The sequence below is a fragment of the Scardinius erythrophthalmus genome (assembly GCF_964197995.2).
Source record: "Scardinius erythrophthalmus genome assembly, chromosome: 18".
Taxonomy (NCBI): Eukaryota; Metazoa; Chordata; class Actinopteri; order Cypriniformes; family Leuciscidae; genus Scardinius; species Scardinius erythrophthalmus.
This window is the reverse complement of record NC_138238.1, coordinates 35838471-35860178: the sequence shown is the minus strand read 5'-3', so window position 1 is coordinate 35860178 and position 21708 is coordinate 35838471. Positions and strand designations below refer to the sequence as shown.

Below are 21708 nucleotides of genomic sequence, written 5' to 3'. Positions count from 1 at the left end.
ACTTTGAAGTCACAACATAGTTAATTCATATGAAAATGCACTGATGCTACGACTGATTGAATTAACATCTGCATAATTATTAGAATACATAAAAATAAAATAAAAGAGATGCCAAAAAATGCATCAGAAATGAGAAGGGAACCGAGCAGATGTCAGACTGACCTTGGATCTTGGGAAGGAGAGGGATGTGTTAGACAAAAGACTGTACTAGACTTTGTCCTGAACAGTCAATACTTACAAACAAGAGCCAAAAATTAACTCCAAACACCCTTCAACTTAAATTAAAACATTCAGAAAACCAGCTGCCGAAGTCTCAAATGCAATGTGACTTTAACATCAGTCCTCGCTTTGTTTTACGGGCAATATATTAATACGCCTTAGTCAGATTTTGTCCTTACATGCGTTCCGTCAGTAATATTTTGTTTAGTGGTCGCTATGATAAATGGTTTATCATATGGCTTGACATTTAGTAAATGTTTATATAGGTCAAGAACGTGTAAATCACTGAAGGTCTGTGGATTTTGTGGGGGACAGTGTTATACACAGAAAACGTGTTTGTTTAAACACCTGCCTTCAGAAAACAGATTTCCCACTAGGCCTGCCATGATCATGAGTTTTGTGCTGATGATTCTCATGCAAATAAACACAATTAATTTTATTCTGTTGCGTTCACTTTACTTGCAGTGTAAGCCTAACACAAAATTGAGATAAAAAGTCCAAATTATGACATTGCAATTTTGTCTATTTTACTTTTTATGTCATAATTTCAATTTCGGCTTAGGTCATCGTTTTGAACGCATTTCATAAATATGACTTTGTATGTCGATTACAATTTACAAATGCAGAATTTTTTCGTGTAGCAGAAATGGCCTTCCATAGACTGACAGGATACTTTTTCAAGCAATGGTAGGGTGGTTTCTTCCAATTCTTCATGTTTGCTTTACCAAAGCATTTATTGCAACGTTGTTAAACAGGTTTACAGATCATTTTCATCAGAAACGGTACACATGATGCTTGAAATATGCCAATGTTCTGTGAATATTTGCATGCGAAATCCAGCCATTTCAATAGGAATCGTCAAGCTTGCAATCTTTTCAATCGTCAATGAAAGAAAATACTGTTGCAATAAACCAGTGCATGAGATTGAAACCTCAACACAAATGACTGACGGAAACTCTACTTCATTTTGACTGAATAATGTTTATTAATTCACCACAAAAAACTTGATATTTTGTATTATCTCCATAACTGCTACTCCAGAACCCCCAACACTGTAAACTCAAGTACTCTAATAATACTCAAGTACACAGAGAAACATGGTAATTGTGGTGCCACTTTATGCATTGACAATAAAAGCGGGCTTATATGTTTTGGTGTTATCTGCAACTAAAGCACTGTAAAACAGAGGGTAAGGCTGATGTAATGCAACAGATCTGGAGTTGTGGATGAAGAGCAAAGCAGAGGAACCCGCAGTCTGGTTCTGGAATGAAGCCGTGTTTGAACAGGCTGCACTGGGATCAGTATGAGCTCTGGTTCTGGTTCCTGTATCCTCCTCGCTGGTAGTTCTGTTTCTGCTGGTAACCTCCTTTCTGATCTATAGCAGTAACAGAGAGCAGAAAGAGACAGCGATATTGAACTTCAGAAGTGATATATGTGGCATTTACTGTTCATATCACTGTTTACACTAAAGCTGCTTTGAGTTTCTCAAGGAAGAACAAGATAGTGAGCAAGAAAAGGTAAAGGGGGCCTTAGAACAACCAGATGGAGAGTTGCCACCGCATTCATTGGTGAAGGTAGAAATGAGTGAACAGGTGAGTAAGATGAAGAGATTAATGATTTAACATGTTCATAACCACCTCGTTGGTAACCACCTTGCTTCTGTTGGTAACCTCCCCTCTGGTCTCCAGCTGCATAGTGAAAAGTGTTTAGAGGACAAGCACTTTCACCCACAAAAGCACTTCAACACACTTTTTCAGCAACATTTCACAGCAGCCGCGTCAAGTGACCACAAGTGACAAGCACACAAGCGTACAGTCTGAGTGTGTATGGACTTTCATTAGGGGTGTAACGGTACACAGAAGTCACGGTTCGGTACGTACCTCACTTTTGGGGTCACGGTTCGATATGAGTTCAGTACAACAGGAAAAAGCAACAAATCCCCAATGCTAGGTTTCTTTTCATGTATTTTGAACTGACAGTAGTACAAATCACTAGCCTGGTTAAAACCAGACCATTCTCAGTAGTAACTGAGTTATGGACTGGCAAAGCTCCTTTAATAACTCATTTCCAAAGGGTGTCACCAACGGACGTCGCTCAAATGCCTCTGGGCACAATTGGATAGACCTAAAACTCCTAAAACCAATCAGAGATTGTCATGTGTAAAGCCATATGCTGCGTCCCAATTCGCCTGTTACACTATTTTTTTACAGTCTATGGTCACACTACGCCATATGTACTCTTTTTGTGAAGAAAATGTATTTACTTTTGAATGTGTAGCAAAAAAGTCGCGTGCATCCCGTCACGTAAACTGCCCTGTCAATCATCTTGTCACAGTTAAAATCCTCTATTAAATCAAATTTAATTTCCTACCGTTTCGGAGAGAAATGTAGTAGCACGCTCATCTGCCAGTGGGTCTTTCATGGAGACTGTCCTCATGTGTTTGCAATTTGAATATAATAATGCATTTAAAAGTTGATGTGCTTCACCAACGGACGTCGGAGTGGACGTCGCTCAAATGCCTCTGGATAGGCTAGACCTAAAACCAATCAGAGCGATCGTCATGTGTAAAGCCCGCCTCAACGTTTCTGATTGGTGCCTTGATTTGAATGAATGAATGAATGAATGAATGAATGAAATAAAGCATTCATTCATTCATTCATTCATTCATTTCTCGGCATAGGGAAATGGACTTGAATGAGCTCTTTGCCAGACTTACTTGCAGAGCAAATCTAAATTTGCCGGAAGCTGTCTGGGTTTTCCCAGGCTAGCAAATCACAGTTTGTCCAAATAGAGGCCTTAAATCCCCCCTGAGGTAGTTGCTACAGAACAGCCTTTAGTGTATTAAGCACTGAGCAGTAAACACAATGTGCACTCTTGCTTAGGTCATTATTTTGTAGGGTTGATACAAAACAAGTTATTTGGTCACGATCAGCTACAAAACGGAAAAGCATCTCTTGTGTTATAAAAGTACAAAAATAAATAAATAGAATAATGAGAAATAAAACTATGAAGAGTTTAGTTTTTGCACTCCTGTCGTCTGTTTCTGCCTAGCTCCAGTGATTGGCACATTTGGATGATGTCCACTACCCCCCCTCATTATAACAGCAGAAATCAGCGTGTAGACTACTAGCAAGCTCTCGCGTGTCATCTGAACTCTTGTTTTGGGTTGGTGCGTAAGATTGTCTCTTTTTTCTGTTGTGGCGGTTAGCAAACAGCGTTGCATTTCTGTGGGCACCTGCTTCTGGACTGTAGTGTGGATCACCTGTGACTGACTGTATTCGTCGTCTGACTGTATGCACCAAACTGTGACAGTACCGTTACACCCCTAAACTGACATATTCTTTCATGGTTGAGTGTGCAAACGGCTTCATAAATGATAATTACCTCTCTGGTAGCCTTGTTTCTGTTGGTAACCACCTTTCTGATCTGTGTGCGAGAAAGAGAGGTTTAAGTCATGTGAAATTATGGTGGGGTACATAGATAATTTTGATAAAAAAAATGTTTCAACATATTGAATATATTTTTCTATATGTAATTTATTTCTTTGACGGTGAAGCTGAATTTTTAGCATCATTAATCTATTAAATATATTCAAATAGACTCTGAATATACAGAATCTTTAATCAAAGGCAGCCATTGAGAGCATAAGAGGATTCTTTCAAAAACACAAAACAAATCTTAATTATTTATTAAACCTGAATAAACCCTAATTAAATTATAAAATATAATACCCATTAAATATTATAGCATTTATATAAAAAAAGTATATTAATCATCATCATCATAATTATCAGTAAATAATATATTATTTTTCTATTATTCATCAGCTGTTTACTTGTGGACCAATAATGCTTTTTTTTTTTTTTTTTTTTTTTTTTTTTACAAATAATTTTTTACAATAATCAGAGTAATTAAACTCTTCATTCCAGTTTACATGCAATTTTCATAATTCTGATTTATTTGCCAAGAAGTGTGGTTATTTTTACTGCCATTATTCATACCGCATATATACACCGCAATTATTTTTATACCCCAAAGCATGCACAAAATATACAGTAGGTGTTACTGGCCAGTTTTAATCCACTTAAATCAAATGCAAAACACATTTCTATGGATGTATTGGATATTATTCTGCGCTGTGATAAACATGGCAAACACAGCAAATAACATAGGCATACGCCACATGGTTTGATGCGATTATTGATATACAATTATTTACACGTGGTAAAGTTTAATCTCAATATAATTGATCGCATCATAATCGCATTATGAGGGTGCATGTGAATGTAGTCATTATTACTAATTAAATTATAATAAAATTACATTAAATTTAAAGAAATAAGTTGTCACTTATTCCTTACATATGGTTATTTTAACATAAAATGATCTTTATATGAACATGATCTTTAATCAAGTCTTGTTTTTCCTAACACCAGCATATCATGTACCTCTGTTGAAGTAGCCTCCATAGACGCCCTGTTTGAGGTCGAAGACACGCTCGTTGTTCTCCATCAAGCCGCCCAGTTTCTCGGCGAGCTGCAGGGCCATGTTCTGCAGGGATGTGGGCTCCGTCCTGTGCATCACCACTGTCTGAGTCGGCTGGTCTAGAGATGCCTGACGGACGACACACAGATGAATAAAGGTACCAGTATGGATAGCGGATGGAATAGTTAGGTTAAAACTGGTTGTTTTTCCTTTACCATGAGTTCTTCATTGATGATCATCTTGCTGATGATGCTGTGCACTGTGGGTAACTCCAACTCAAACATCTCTGACAGAGTCGCCATACTGTAGAACACAGAGAAAGAAAGTGATGAAGAGCTGCAAAATCACTGGGCTACATTTAAAACATTCAAAAGGACAGTTCAGGCAGAAATAAAAATACTGACATCTTTCGTAAATGATAACCAATTCTGGCCATGAATATAGCAATAGGCTGTGTGTTGATCACATGTACCTGATTGAGTCATACACACTACTGTAGGTGAAAAGGTAAGTGCGCAGCGACTCCTCCTGGATCTTCCTGTAGGTTCAGAAAACACAACTAAAAGTTAATTGAGTTTAAATGTGAATGATGCTAAAATGATGTTGAGTATCGAGTCTCTACCTGACGAGCATTTCTCGCACACACTGGGTTTCTGGGAACAGATCCCACACTTTGCTGTTCATCTTCTCGTTGATGATGAAGGAATGGCAGGTTTTCCAGTCGCCCATCTTCATGGCTTTGCTAGCAGCCACAACGTGCTCCCTCATGCTCTCAGGGGGACCTGAGGAGGACATGGAGGGAGAGGGAGAGGGAGGTTATTCGCATTACTGAGATTAAAAGCTGATTTGTATCTCCCATCTCTCCTCTCTTCTTTCCCTCACTCACCCAGCAGTGGCTGTCTCTCGCCCACCCTCAGCTGGTGGTGGAACTGTTTGCTGATCATCCTGCGGCGGGCATCAAACTCGTGGGCCGCCATGTAAGGGATCTCCAGCAGCATGGCTGACACCAGGTACACACACTCCAAGAGCTCCAGATTAATGTGCATGTGGAACGGCACCTGAAAAAACAATACGACAAACATTGAAGTCATAGTTCATCCATAAATGAAAACTTCAATCACTTGGTAACCCTCATATCCGTTTACCATATTTGATGTGCTCTATTTGTGAATAAAACCTCTTTATCATATGAAGGGAGTGCATCTCTTTGGTTCAAATGGATTATTATTATTTTGCAAAGTCTTTAGGTACTTTTTGAAGACTGAATAGATTGATTATTTGGACTTTCAATTGATGTACAAACACATCCTCCAACATAACCTCGATCTCGTCAAATTTACCCAGCTACAAGCATGAAAACTAGGGATGAATGATATTGGTAACCACATCATATCAATCGATAAGTTTGATTATTTTGATGAGTTTAATAACAGTCTAAAAGAACCGAGTTTGGTTATAATGGAATTTTGACAACAAGTACTTGCATAAATGTATACTTAAAGTGTTTTGCCATTTTAGGGCAGGGTTGTGGGCTTTATAAGCTGGCAAAATTATATATAATATAATATGTTCATAATATCAGCCACAACCAGAGATTGTGGTAAATTTCATTACTGGCCAAACTTTCTATATAAAACCTAGAACTGGTTATTGACTGGTTTCACAAACTGATTTGATTCATAAGCTCTTGATTCGATTATATTCCAAACTTGGTGCAATATTGATTCGTTTTGATATATCTCAGGCACAGCACCATATTTCTTAAGGAAGATCTCTTTCAACTAATACTGTAAGCTATACAAGGAACCCTGTCAGTTGGTACATTATTACCGTAAAACTTCAAATAATAGCAGAGTCCCAAATAGACGCCTGTCTCTTTTAAACGCCTGGTGTGACGACAGGTTTGGGTAAATAAAGGCCAGTCTCAAATAGAGGCCTGGTCTGTTTTTTAGTATCGGGTTATATGATCTTCTAAAACCAGTCAGATCGTCTGTTCTATGTTTTGAATTAGATTTCACGTGACAGACGCAACCGTTCATGAACGACTCATCACTATTCGCGCGCGCGCGTGTGTGTGAGGGAAAAAGAGGATATAATACATTTCATTAACCTCGGGATGTTATCCTTAGGTATGTGGCCTGACAGTAGCTTCTGATGGAAGCGAGGATCCCCTTATCCATTGTTTCAAAGAGGGAGAGTCGTGTTTTTTTTTAAACAATACAAAGTGAAAATAAAGTGGCATTTTGGGGTTAATATTGAAAGGACAGTTACCATGGCGAATACACAATATTAACAAGAACTGTTAATGAAACATGGAAACGCTCCTGGTGAATAGAATGAAAATCACCCCTGCATGCAAATCCTTCTCAGCTAACACACGTACCAGTAACGTGATTTATTGGTATTTTACTTTTCTTTCGTGACTTACTAATTTACAATGTAACAACGTTGCATGCTCGTAGTTTCCTTTGCACTTTATACACAGCGCGCGCCGCCGCATTTGCCGCAGCACTAAATAAATGGTATGGTATTATGTACGAAGTCTTATGTAATCGCTCAATCAGATTTTCAAAGACGTCAATTAAACGGCTTGTAAACGGTCACATAACGTTCCATAAACCTCAGGAAAGCCATTTAATGTCCATTTCTTGTTAGTTAGCTAGAAACTATATAGAGCAGCATTTTGCTAAATATATGAACTATTACACTTTCACAATATTTTTACTTAACCTGTTTCTTTATATAATGTATTTTTGAAAAAATCTCTCTTGAAAACAAAATATTACAGCCCTTATAGAAACCCTTACAACTGCAACAAAAAAACAAACTAATTTCAGCCCTTTTAGGACTTCAGGCATCAAAGTTAACAAATTTAATCTTATTTTGAACATGAGCCACTGCAGTGATTGATTTCATAAGAGAGAACTGTCAGGTGTGATGTGGCTGTACCTGTCGCCTCTTCTCGATCTTCTCCTGCTCAGCGTTTCTCTCCTGCATGTTCCTCATGAGGAGTCCCTGTCCCAGCAGCTCCTTGGCTCTGCCGCTGGACTGGATGTCCAGGAGGGCGTTGTGGGCGTCTTTGATCATGCCCTGACGGAAAGCACAGATGCCCAGCTGCACCATGGTCCTGTTGTACAGGATCTAAGAGATAAGACAAGTTCAGCGAGGAAACTCTCAAATCACACAAACCAACTGTTCTTCAGAGAGAAAGCGTGTGTGAACCTGGACAGGAGGGTCGGCGTGCTGGATGTTGTCCTGTAAGTGGCTCATGAGCATGAGGTCTCTGGCCTGGTACCAGCGGCTGTGCAGGGCATGATGGTAGATGTGGCACAGGATGGCACAGGTACGGATGCGGTCCGTGCGGTCTTTGGAGTAGATAAACTTACACAAACGGTCCATGATGATTGCACTGTCCTCTCCCTCGCTCTCCTCCTGATCCTGCTCAGACTAATGGACAAAGAGGCCTGAGGTTAGGAGTCTGAATGAGTGGACCAGTTAGCTGGAACCATCTGGTTCCTAGGGGTGTGTGATACTGACAAAATAAATCTCTATTTCTGGGCTTTTGCCGATAACGAGACGATTATTTCTGTCAGCGACAACTGACTCCTGAAGCTTGTCATATTCTGAGCGGTGGTCAGTTCCCAGCACTGACAGAAACTTATTTTTTTATTATTATCACCTTAAATTAATTTCCAGGGGCATTTTATAAAGGGCTTTTTCATAATGTGCTTAGACATACATAATCTAATGTGTTCAATTCTTACAATTAATCAAATTCATTTAGAAAACAAAAATCCAAAGATTTTAAAACAAAATCCATTTTTGCACTGCAGAAGTAGCAGAGAAGCTGCTTATAAAGCAGTATTTAGATGTATTTACACTGCAAGTACAATAATATTCTGAATATTGAAAAGGATTTTTTTTTTTAAAATGAAAGGGTCACTGTAATTTATTCAACCTATTAGTTCAAACACCTGATTAATTTGAGGAACAAAGCAAGTGACTTGCTGAATTCGGAGCCACATACTAGCGTACTACTGCCATGGAAAGATGTTGGTAAGGTAAATGTTGTACGAGTTGTATACTAATGCGGTTCTGAATTCAGGGACTGTGAATCATACGATTTGTTCACGCTGATTCATTCTGTAACAATGATGTGATAATGATAAGTAAATAAAATAAATACCAGTTTGCAATAAAAAGCAGCATTTGCACATGTAACATGGAAGTGAATGGTATTAGAAGCCTTGCACAAGTTGCAAATGTCCACACATGCTCTTACATTAAAAATAAGGTGGATATCACATAGAAGTATAAAACTAAAACTCAAAGGGGCATTATTGCTGCCATCTCTTGAATTGCAGGGTCTTTATAACAGCATTCCACTAGGCTACATAACACAGTGTTTTTGTTTGTTTTTTGCGAAGTGCGAGACACACAACATTGACATCTTCCACATTGTTAAAACAACAATTATGTTATTATCTTAGATGATACATATCACACACCCCTACTGGCTCCACATCTTTCTCCATCGATGGCGAGACACTCACCTTTGTCTCTCCCTGTAGGCCCAGGCTTCGACGGTGGGCTTTGTAGTCGAACTTGTAGTACGTGTGCATGATTCTGCGCAGGTAGACGCGACACACCTCCTCCGTGCTGCCTTTAGTCTCCAGATACTGCAGCAGGCGGTCAATGATGCCACACACACGGCCCTCGTCCTTCAGGTTATCAACATACTCTGCAAGAGTGTGAGAGGAAGCTTTATCACGACACACGCGGTCCTAATGAGCGCAGAGGTTGAAATCTGTCTGTACTCACCCTGAGAGTGAGGGTCTGTGTTCTGCATGATTTTGGTGAACTCCTCATCCATCCGCTCCACCAGAGTCAGGATACAGCCACGTACTCGGAACGGCTGAAGAGAGGAAACGCAGTTCATAAACAGCCTTACCGGTCACATCAACTAAATTACACAAGCAAAAAAGGCCCATTGTCAAAAGTGTAGCAATGCATAAAGCACTGCTTGAAGTAGGGCTGTCAACTTTAGTCGTTTAGTCGACTAATCGGTCGATGCCGTCTTGGTCGACTGACATTCTCATTGGTCGACCAGTTGCATTTTTTTTTTTTTTTTTTACCAATAAAGAAATTTTCATTGATTTACTCCTTGATATTTATTCCTTTATAAGCAGTTATATATTACTGTATTCTAAATATAATTAGCCTATGTTTTATCCCCAACTTTAAATGCTTTAATTTAGGCTATTTTGTAACAGCGCCACAGTTTAGCGCACCACGTAGAACACTTGGGAACCACACCTGTGGCTGGCTGCACTGCTGCTTCGCGCTCAGTAATTAATAGGCTATAGGTAGTAATCTCTATGTGTCTGTCTGTCCGTTTGCATTTTGATTATTTCGAGAACCGTTCACCCAATCGACTTAAGGGAGTGCAGTGTCGCATTTGGTGCAATATAGACAGACACGTGAGACGCGACAAGTTCAGAATTAATAATAGTAAACTACAGAACAGCGCGAGCGGGAAGCGGCGCATCTCACGCGAGCAGGGCTTATATTCTCCGAGAACGGACACTGCACTAGTCATATAAAACGCACACAGTCTGTTAACTTAAGCAATACTTTTAAGGTAGTCTAATATTTTTCTGACTAACAAATTACTGACACAGTAAAGGGTAGATTTAAATAAAGAAAAACGAAATTTAAATAAAGAAAAACGAAATTTAAATAAAGAAAAAAACGAAATTAAAATAAAGAAAAAAACGAAATTTAAATAAAGAAAAAAAAACAAAATTTAAATAAAGAAAAAACGAAATTTAAATACAGAAAAACGAAATGTAAATAGGCCTAAAGAAAAACGAAATGTAAATAGGCCTAAAGAAAAACGAAATGTAAATAGGCCTAAAGAAAAACGAAATGTAAATAGGCCTAAAGAAAAACGAAATTTAAATAAAGAAAACACTCCCATTGCTGGAACACTAAGGCGTCGGTTCTATTTCTAGCAAGCACGCGTTTTCCACGTGGCTCGAGCCGCGCCTGAGACGCTTGTCTCACGCAGGCAGTGTGCAAACTCCAACCTGTTAACATGAGAGCTGAAATAAAAACAGACACCCAACGCAGCTGAGACGCTCACGCAAGCAGCCAGTGTGTCGCCGGCCTTATTCAAGCGCGAATGAGAACCGTTTCGCTGGGGATCCCAGGTGTCAAAAAAAAAAAAAACACACGTTTTTTCGTTGTTGTTTTATAAATGCTCTATGACAATTGTTTAATAAATGTTCAATCAAAATGCAAAACATCGCGTCTTTTTTTTTTTTTTTTTAGTCGACTAATCGTTGCGCAGGACAGGACTTTGGTCGACTAAGCTTTTCTTTAGTTGACTACAGCCCTAGCTTGAAGATGTGCGAAATCTGTGTGGGGAAAACATTCTCCCTCATGTGAAAGACCCAATTAGGGCTGCAAAATGAAATCGAAATAAAACCGAAATCGTGACATGTCTTAGTGCGATTATCAAACGCAAAGGCTGCGACAGGTTAAAGTTTGAAAATGAAGAAATTAAAGACTAAAAACATATTTTAGTTTACATTACATTTGTAATTGGTCAAAAATTAGCATGAAATGCTGTTCACGTGACATGTAATACTAACCTGGTCAGAAATGGCCAGGTTCTCGCTGTCCTCGATGATGTTTTCTCCGATGAAGATGTTGTTGTTGTTGAACAGGATGTCCAGCAGCTCATCAATGCAGTCCAGACACTTCTTCCACATATCCACCTAAAGAAGGGTGAAACAGGGCATAATGTTAAGACTGGAATACAATAGACCACTTTTGCACATATTCTTGCCCCGATTTGCAGTCAGTCAGCAGATTTTGGCCAAATTGGTGAGGCGAGTGCTCAAAACAGTGAACACAACAAAGGCTGCTGGCCCGGATGGAGTATCTGGCAAAGTACTCCAGGCCTGTACCCATCAGCTTGGTGGGGTCTTTACAAAGATCTTTAACCTTAACCACTGACATTAGCCATCATCCCACCCTGTTTAAAATCTGCTACCATCATCCCTGCTCCTAAGAAAGCAACCACAAATAACTTAAATGATTACAGACCAGTTGCATTAACACCAATTATCATGAATATGATGGAAATATCCAACGAACTCTCTTGGTCTGCTAACACCTCAGAAATAATTAAAAAGGCACAACAAAGGCTGCATTTCCTTAGAGTGCTCAGGAAACAATTTAGATTAAGCCATTAACATCACCAAGGAAATATCACATCCAGGGAACCACTTGTTTAATCTTTTGCCTTCAGGCTGACGGTACAGATCCTTAAGAACAAGGACAACAAGACTAAAGGACAGCTTCTTCCAGTGGCAATCCGGACTCTAAAATGCATTAATGCATTAAAGGCAAAGGCCAGGGTTTAAATACTATTCCACTCATGTTATTTAACTACATTTATTATTTTTATTCAAATCTCTTCTTCTGTCTCTACTGCGGTCTTATGTAATGTGCAGTATGTCAACGTGCAATTTCACCACTTGAACACTTTAATTATTAAGACTTAAAACAAATGCACTAAATAAGAGGTTAATGTGAATAAGTCTGTAACTGTACTGTATAGTCTAGAGTTTATTTTTTGTTGTGGTTATTGTCTGGTTATATGTGTGATCATTCAGGAGCAGTGCTCCTAATTTCGTTGTATGCAAATACAAATGACAATAAATGCTTTCAATTCAATTCAATTAATGCTTTCAATTTCAGGGAGTTCAGAAACAGTGACACTGATATAGAGAATGACTTCCGCTGAAGGGACTTTGTGTTTTGTAACTTTGCAGACCTTTTTCATGCTCAAAGAGCAACATAACACTGAAGAAAGCTGAAAATGCAAAAAAAGCATAATAGGTCCTCTTTAAGCTGAAATGCTTGATGACTGTAATGTAATACCGTCAGCACGCCAGAGAGCTTCTCACCTTCATGAAGGCGGCTAGGTTGGGGTTGTAGTCGTATAGGGAGGCGATGATGTTGAACTTAATCTTGACGAGGATGCCTTCACCGAGGTTATTCTCATTAGAAATGCCAGCTAAAGCATGAAGGAGCTCGATCTGAGCAGCTCTGCATGACAAGAGAACAAAAACATTTTTGTTGTGTTTATGCCCGTTCATTTTTTTACCATGTAAAAATGACATGCTGAGTAGCTAAACTACCTTTCAAAAGTTTGGGGTCAGTAAGAATTTCTTTCCAAAGAAAAAAAACACTTTTATGCAACAAGGACACATTCAATTGATCAGAAGTGAGAGTAAAACATTTATAATGTTACAAAAGATATTTTGAACTATTATATTTTAAAGCTATTCTTTTGAACTTTGGATTAAAAGAAACCCAAGGAAAATTATGAAGCAGCACAACTGTTTTCAACATTTAAGAATATAATAAGAAATGTTTCTTGAGCAACAAATCAGCATTTTAAAGAATTCTGAAGGATCATGTGACACTGAAGACTGGAGTAATTAAGTTTTGCATCACAGGAATAAATTACATTTTAAAATATATTAATATAGAAAACGGTTATGTTTCAAAATATCACTGTTTTTACTGTATTGTGTTTTTGGTTATGTTTCAAAATATCACTGTTTTTACTGTATTGTGTTTTTGGTTATGTTTCAAAATATCACTGTTTTTACTGTATTGTGTTTTTGGTTATGTTTCAAAATATCACTGTTTTTACTGTATTATTGATACAAATAAATGCAGCCTCTGTGGGCATAAGATACTTTTTAGAAACAAACAGAAAAAAAAAATCTTACCAGCCGTCATTCTTTTGAACAGTCGTGTATATTAACAAATATATATATATATATATATATATATATATATATATATTTAATGAGTTCTGAGAAATACACTTTTATTGTAAACATTCTATTTTCAAGTAGTGACTAAAAAAATATTTCTCTTGAATACACGAGTGCATAAACTTGATAAAACTGTACTTTTTAGAAAATGATTATTTCATTAATTATGAATATTGAGTGGTCCTACCATCTGAAAACTTTGGAGTCCACATAAAAGATTAAATTATATGATTGTTTTTAATATGAAATGATTGACATGAGGGTCTAGCAGCTCAACTCATTGAAAGACTGATGATGTTTTCATACCTGTCTGTTCCTTTCTTTCCTCTGGCCTGCAGGATCTCGCTGAGTTTCTTGACCACGACAGCAGTATTGATCTCTGTGCCTTTGGCGAACATCTTGGGCTTCTCCTTCACAAGCGGCGCGCCGCCCTTCACAGTCTCCCATCCTCCTTCCTCTCCATCTCCTTCCTCCTCTGCTCGCTCCTTATTCTTGTGTCTCTTCTTTCTTTCCTCCCTTTTGCTGTCGGCCGGCTTGTCGCCATCTTGAGCTCTGTGCGGGCAAATGATTATGAAGTCTCAGTGGAGTTTAAAAGACACTTGATGCCATTAAGGCACAAAGAGAAAAACAGTACAGGTGTGCGATATTGACAAAAAAATTACAATATCTCGATTCCGTTAAGGATTTTGGCAATAACTATAATTAGATGATATTTCGCCCAGTGTGTTTAGTGATATTAGAATAATAAGACACTGTTACCAATCAAATGAAATCAGTATCAACAGAATCCACAAGTGGCACAGAATCTGCATCTGAAGTGAGATTTAGATGTATTTACACAGACTGTTTAATATACCTCAGAGGTTACTTCAATGCATTTCCACTGCATTTTCAATTGCATAAATAATGCTGAGATTTTTTTAAATTGAACAATTATGAAATTATTTGTTAAAAATAAAATGATATTTTAAATATGAAGCTAAAACAACAGTTGGTATCGGTAAATGAATAATTCACCCATAATTTACTATTATGAAGACTTTCTTCTTACAATCGAACAAAATTGGGGAAATTTTAAATAATATAATAGCTCTTCCCAGTTTTGTAATGCCATTGAATAGACCCAGAGTTTTTGAATATTAAAAAAGCACACCCATCAGGGCTCCAGACTAACTTTTCCACTGGTTGCACTGGTGCTACCAACTTTCTCAGCTGGTCGTCATTCTTCAGACGTTACAATATTTATTTTGTCCATTAAAAGTGTGCCTTCACTTTAATTGAGCGTGAGCAGCAAAAATAGACCCGGCGCTTCACTGTTGCTCACGCGACGCTCCTGCTCCCGGTGTGAAACTGCTAGGCTACTTCTTGATGTTCTACTGTAACCGACTACTATGGAAGAATAGCCAATTTGGTCTAGTCGATAATACGTGACAGATTAGACCGATTTCTAATGAAACTGCAGGTAGGGAGACACCGAATAAGTGCACAAATGCGACCACTTCAAATTTGAACTCGCACATTCTCAAAAAATGGTCACATATGTCGACCATTTTGGTCGCAGTCTAGAGGATACACATCACACACCCCTACTCAACGGCTTTGAAGCACATACTTTTTGAGGAAAACCGTAGCCAGTGATGCTGCAGTTTCTTCATTGTCTGTACTCTCACTGCCGCTGTCCACTGTATCAGAGGCCCAGTCTTCACTGTCATTATCTTCACTGTCTGACTCTTCATCCTGACACAGACAAAGTGGTGAATCGTAAACACATGTTCATGCTAGTCACACAGAACATTTCAAAAAGTCGTTTTGGGGTGACTGATTGACAAACGTGGAGTGTTTGGACTTACAGCAGCACCCTTGAGGAACTTGCTGGCCTCTGGTGCTTTCTTCTCCTCTTCTTGAGGCTTCTTCTTCATAAAGCTCTTGGCAGTGACATCATCATCGTCATCATCATCATCATTGTCCGAGGATCCTACACGTCACAGGAGCAAAAAAAAAAAAAAAATGAACAAAGACATGAGACACACCATTACAATATTTCATAATACAACTTTATGGAAAATTGACAGCAGCTCAAGGATAAACAAGAAGGCTAACCACTGCCGATGTCATCCTTCTCCTCCTCTTCTTCAGCTGACTGCTCAGGGTTCTGCAATAAAAACAGAGCAAACATGAGACTGACAGCAAAACCAAAAAAAAAAAAAGACAATAAAACAAAAGCATATGGTTATAAATGACTATTTTTTTTAAATTACACTAATGACAATTTAAGGGAAAAAAAAATTAATTCTTATGAGAGAAAGGTTTCTTTGAAATTCTGCAAGGTTTCTTAAGATCCTTTTTAAGAGCTGCAGAAGTTAAATTATTGTATGTCCATCCAGAACAAGTCCAAACTAGGGCTGCACTATATTGAAGAAAAATGCGATAACTCATTAAATAAGGCAATTCGATATGCGATACGATAATGCTTAAAGTGTGTATAATAAACTTAAATTATCTTTCAACTATATTTAAAATTATATAACCTATATGCGTGTTTCACATTCTTTTATGTCAAGAAAACATCCCTACAACTTCTGAAAGTGAACAGCAGTGTTTTACTGTGGCATTAGAAGTGTTATTTTAAAATCAGTGTAATGCACAGGGTTTAGGGTTTTAGGTTATAACAACAGAAACTGAAAAATCAAATGTAAAACTAAAACACTGCTTAGTTTTCACTGTATGAATTAAATATATCCTCCTGGGACCCAAGAATAGACTTTTGTCCACTGTAGTGGACATTATATTTTAGTGAATTTCTCTGACGTCATACATGTCACATGACACAACCTGGGTGTCCTGTAAAGAGCACATTCAGGACTTTTCAGAGATACCAAATGTTTGGAGGTTTCACCATGAAAACAACTTCTCATTGGTCTTTAAAAATGTCTGACATTAATTTAGTGATCAAATGTAGCATTCTTATGGAAATATGATAATATATTGTAATTATAATTTAAATTGGAATACTTTTCAAATTGTATTTCATAAAACAACATCTCAGGAAAATGTTAAGGGGTTTCAAATAAAAAAAATATTTTCTGTTACAGAACAGGGCGTTGATTTCAAACGTGTCCACTGTAGAGGACACCAGGACTTAAATCATGTTTATCAGGCATTTTGTGAGACACAACAAGTGAATATGGAAATAAATTATACATCAATATTCCTATGAAATATTAGATATTATTATTAAAATGTTGCCAATTATTACTCCAATTATTACACTTCTTTTTTCATTAAATGTTGCTCCAAGAACACATTAAGGTGCAAATTAGATACAGTTTATATATACATTGCATTGAATGGGAATATTAATTTATGGACATTTTACTCACATATTGCATAATGTAAAATGGTGTATCAATTCATTACGTTATTTCTTTCATAACATAGTTGAGAATAATCTTTATACAAATTTTGGTTGAAAAAATCCTGAAACCCCCAAATTTATTGGTGATTGAAAAAAAAATCCCATTGTTTTTGCCTATACAGATAATTTCATGTCATTTTATTTTTTAAACAACTTAGTCCTGGCGTCCACTACAGAGGACATAGCATAACTTATGAATAAAATATTATTTTGCAAAAATGTTTTTTTACCATTTGTTTATTGTGATCTAAACAGTGTGATGACATGGAAAAAAACTAAATTCAAAAAACTTTTTTTTCCTGGGTCCCAGGAGGTTATATTGATTCTTATTAAAGCTACAAAAGTTATTCAGCCAAGAGCAGTGAGTGATTTTCTCTTTGTCTTTTGTACATGACCCCAGTTATTGCAAGCCGTCGCAATATGCATATTGCGATATATACATTTGCGATATTTCGATATATTGTGCATCTCTACTCCAAACAATCTCAAAGTAAATCATATATCTCAGATTGTTTTACTTAATCATATAGGCTGGTGCACAGTCAATACATTCATAAAATTGGTTTATGCACTAAGATATTAATGCGCACCAATTAGAGGTTCATCAATATAGTATTTTGCTGATTCGATGATAATTTGTTTAAAGAAAGGCATTAAAAAGATTAATGTGTCGATACTAGTCAAATCTACACTGATTGTCTTAATGTTTTTAGTCTTTTCTTCCTGTGACATTGCAGCCCAAAGAGGAACCACATGAGTTTATGTTGAAGTAAATGCCAGTACAGTTTATCGTGTACCCAAAATATCAATAATATCCAGAAAAAAGATTTTATGCATAATACAGAACTTTTAAATATAAACAAAAACTAAATTCTTATTATGAAAAGTACACAAATCAACTAAATATATAACATTGTTCTAGTGGTTTTTGAATATTTTGATCCAAAAATCATACACAGTGCGCCTTTAAGACTTAAGGACCGGCTGAAACCCAGTAAAAATTCATAAACATGCTCATATACAAATAACATTTTGGCTACAGTTCAGTACCTCTTTATAGCTGACAATTTCGGTTTCAAAGTCCCTGTTGTATTTGCGGATCTTCTGGCGCAGTGTGCTCAAGGCTTTGGCGTTGTTTTTGTTCATCTTCTTCTTCCCCTCCTTGTCCTCCCATAGCTATAATGAAAGCAAACACTGTTGAATGCTCATGGAGAAGCATTAAAGGGACAGTTCACCCACAAATGAAAGCTCTGTCATCATTTACTCATCCTCAAGCTGTTACGAACCTGTATGAATTTCTCTCTTCTGCTGAACACAAAAGAAGATATTATGAAGAATGTCTGTAACCAAACAGTAGATGGAGCGCATCAACTTTTTGGTTACCGAGATTCTTTAAAATATCTTCCTGTGTGTTCAGCAAAAGAAAGAAATGTATACAGGTTTGTAACAAGTAAATGATGACAGAAATTATATTTCTGTGCCTTTAATCATGTGGCTTTAGATTTCCTGCTGGCTCCCGTATGATCTACAGACCTGGTTGAGATAGTCCTCCAGATCAGCTAGCAGGCGGATGTAGAACTGCGGCACACCCTCTTTGTCCACGATGGCTTTGCTTTTGATGAACGCTCGACACAGCTGCTCAAATTCCTCCAGACATTTGGATATGTCTCGGATCTTCATGGCATTGCGGATCGTCTTGATAAAGTTGGTGAGCTCCTCAAACCTGAAATGCATTTATAAATGAGGTCAGTGTGAACGCTCCTTAATTCTCGAGTTGAACGTTGGCATCCCACACTCACCTCTTGTCCTTGGCACTGCGTACCACCCTTTTGGTGTCCTCCTCATCATCGCTCAGCAACAGGGACCTAAAGAGACACAAGCAGAGTCACTACTGCGTCACAACTGATCACACAACGATCCCCTTTCACATTTCCTTGCTTTTCAGACCCAGAAGACATCATCGATGGGTAAACTTGTATAGCGGTAAAAAGGAGAGTACGACAAACTTGATTTTTCAATGCTATTTGTCCATTGTAATGAAAACATTCCATGATTGCGCATTAGAAGTCGACCAATGAATTGTTTTTTACCAATTAATCGGCACCAATAACAGTTGCTTTGTGGAACTATCGGCAATAGTTTTTAATAAATCCATTGAAGACAATTACTCTGTCTATAAGTAATTGAGGCACTTTAGAATTGCAATGATGAATTCTGTGCAGATGATCATAAAAATTACTGCAATCAATGATTTCATTCTGTTTTGCTCTCGTCAAAGTTAGAATTTTGTAAAATATAACAAATTTAAACTAAAAAAATAGGTCAACGTGATTTACTTTAATGGTGTGAAATTATAGTGAATAATTATGTATAAATATAATTTCCCTCGTTTGGATAGCAAAATGTGGCTGAAATTTATACGGCACAATTATTGCAGTTCTTTCAAGTAATTGTGAAGAGATTGAATAATCAGACGATTAATCAATAACTACGAAACCAAAACCAAAATAAAGTCATCTTTGTTATGATACTTAGCAATTTTTTATGCATTTTTATTAATTTTCACGTGCCACATCATCTCAATATATGTTTTAAATGTCAAAAAAGTCAAATAAAATAGTCAAGTGGTCAGTAGTGATAAACCTTAGATAATGATTTTGTATTTTAATTTATTTTTGGTAACTACAAAACATTCTTAAAGTTAAGTCAACACTGTTCATTTTCTAATAAAGTTAAGCAATCTCTAATATTAAGAGATTTTTATTATTTTATTTATTTATATTTATTTTAAAAGGTACCAGCCGAACAATTGTTTATCTGACATATTTTACCATTTTAGTTGCTGGTATCAGCAAATCAAAAACAGACAATCTCTAGTTTCCACAACTTTACAAAAAGAAGAAAAAAAAAAAAAAAAAAGAGATGGAAGTCAGAAGAGAGGAAGAAGTCAAATCTCAGTTGTTGTATCTTCTTAGGCTATATGTATATAGTTAGCAGTGTGTGAAAAGGGTCCGTAAAGAAACGCAGACTCACTGCTTATTGAAAGCAGTCCCGGTGGCTTTGGGGGTGATCTCATCGGCGGACGAGGATTCCTCCGACTCACTGTCGGATTTAGCGAAGAAACGTGACATAACAGATGGCTGCTAAAACTGAAATGAGAAATACAGAAATCAGTGGTCAATACTTTCTCAAACCTACAAGGCTTTGTTTAGAAGCAACTAGGCTAACCCTATAATAAAACCAACAGTATCATATTTGATACATGAATTGCAAAGGGCTCTAAATGATCAAAACCATCAAAATTATGGTGAAAAAGCTGTGTTTGTACATGCATTATTTAGTCTGATGGATAGTTTACACAAATAAAAGGACTTTTAGTATAATTGTAAACATGTCTTTCTGCTGGGAAATGTTTACTGATTTTTCTAAAGTAAATGTAAGAATAACTTTTATAATGTAATTAAACCTTCAGTTGACTTTTGTTCTTTTTTTAAATGTATCAAATTTGATCCATCCGGCTTTTGAGGAAGGTTTATTTGTACATAATCTCAATAATCCTCCTTGTATTGCATTGTATAATAACAAACTACAGAGCTTTGATCATATAAAACTAAGCATTTAGATATAATCTGACTAAGACATATTGTTGACAGATATAGTGACGACTTAAATTTATATGCATTTTACGCAATTAGTTTGTTTACACTTATTTCAGTGACTTACATTACAAGGTATCCGAATTTCATCAACTTTTGCCGTATAATAACATCAAAAACCGCATCACATTCATTGGATATTTAAGCAAATGAGGTGTTTTTTCCCCCATCGAGTATGAGCTCCATATTTTTACAGTATCATAAAAGCCTGATGTATCAAATATATTACAAAACACAAACAGAATTAAAGTTTCACTTCATTTAATTTCAATAAACTGTAAGAGAAATTATTATTTATCATACTGCAGGCTTTACAGGTTTAACGGCATAAATTAGAAAATGACTAGAAAGTTTAAAACAAAATCCTTATGTAGTTACTAAAATAAAAAATGAATAGATATTTAATAAAAACTCTAATCCAGAAACACATCAGATAACGCGACTGGCAGTTAACTTACTCCATTTGCTGATGAATGAACTAACGTTAGACTCACCTCACTTGTTCAACTGATAAAAGACCAAATATCTGAGCATTAATGGAAATAAACTATAACCAATAGGCCATTTAGTGCGAATGGAAAATATGTGACGGATAATAAACGACTGCCGCGTAGTTACATCAGCAATCGTGTGGACATCGAGGAAAGCGTGTCGCGACCGGCTTATTGAGGCCTAACGGGACCGCGACTACATGTGTACGTAAGTCCTACAGAACCGACAGATAAAGTAATGACAGACCGTACCTGTTACGTGCTAGAAACGTAAGATTCCTCGTTTGTAATGTCCCTTTGTGTAGATTTTAGATCCAGATTTGCAATTTAGTCAGCACAATTGACGGCGTGCGTCAAAGCCCTGTACTTCCAGAGAGAGAGGAAGCGAATCGATAGACGCGCCAAACCTACAGGTCACGTGCTCGACCGCCACCGGGTGGCCTGGAGCACAACTACACAAACTATACTTCACCATCTATTTATGTATTCCACAGAATTAATGAAGCTACGTGGAATATTTCGCGGTAAAATATTTTCTTATTTTTAAATGGTTTTATTACCTGACCCTTCAGACATCGTTA

At 37.1% G+C, this 21708-nt stretch overlaps 1 protein-coding gene across 2 annotated transcripts; it reads right to left on the bottom strand.

Annotated features, from left to right (window-relative positions):
- Nucleotides 1-1184: 1184 nt before the first annotated feature.
- On the bottom strand, nt 1185-21525 carry eif3c (eukaryotic translation initiation factor 3, subunit C). Of its 2 annotated transcripts, XM_081393326.1 has the most exons (23): nt 21380-21525; nt 20014-20129; nt 18780-18845; nt 18514-18703; nt 18031-18156; nt 15666-15717; nt 15416-15540; nt 15178-15302; nt 13872-14117; nt 12684-12825; nt 11361-11486; nt 9526-9619; nt 9258-9445; nt 7927-8151; nt 7654-7845; nt 5591-5762; nt 5327-5486; nt 5177-5242; nt 4920-5007; nt 4668-4833; nt 3604-3645; nt 1857-1907; nt 1185-1594 (listed from the first exon to the last, which is right to left on the bottom strand). In XM_081393326.1, the coding sequence occupies exons 2-23, from the start codon at nt 20109-20111 to the stop codon at nt 1518-1520; spliced, it is 2817 nt and encodes a 938-aa protein (XP_081249452.1). In that variant the 5' UTR covers nt 20112-20129; nt 21380-21525; the 3' UTR covers nt 1185-1517. The 2 variants fall into 2 exon arrangements, with proteins under 2 accessions (XP_081249452.1, XP_081249453.1); XM_081393327.1 differs by lacking the exon at nt 1857-1907 and having other exon boundaries at nt 21380-21519.
- Between the last annotated feature and the right edge of the window lie 183 nt (nt 21526-21708).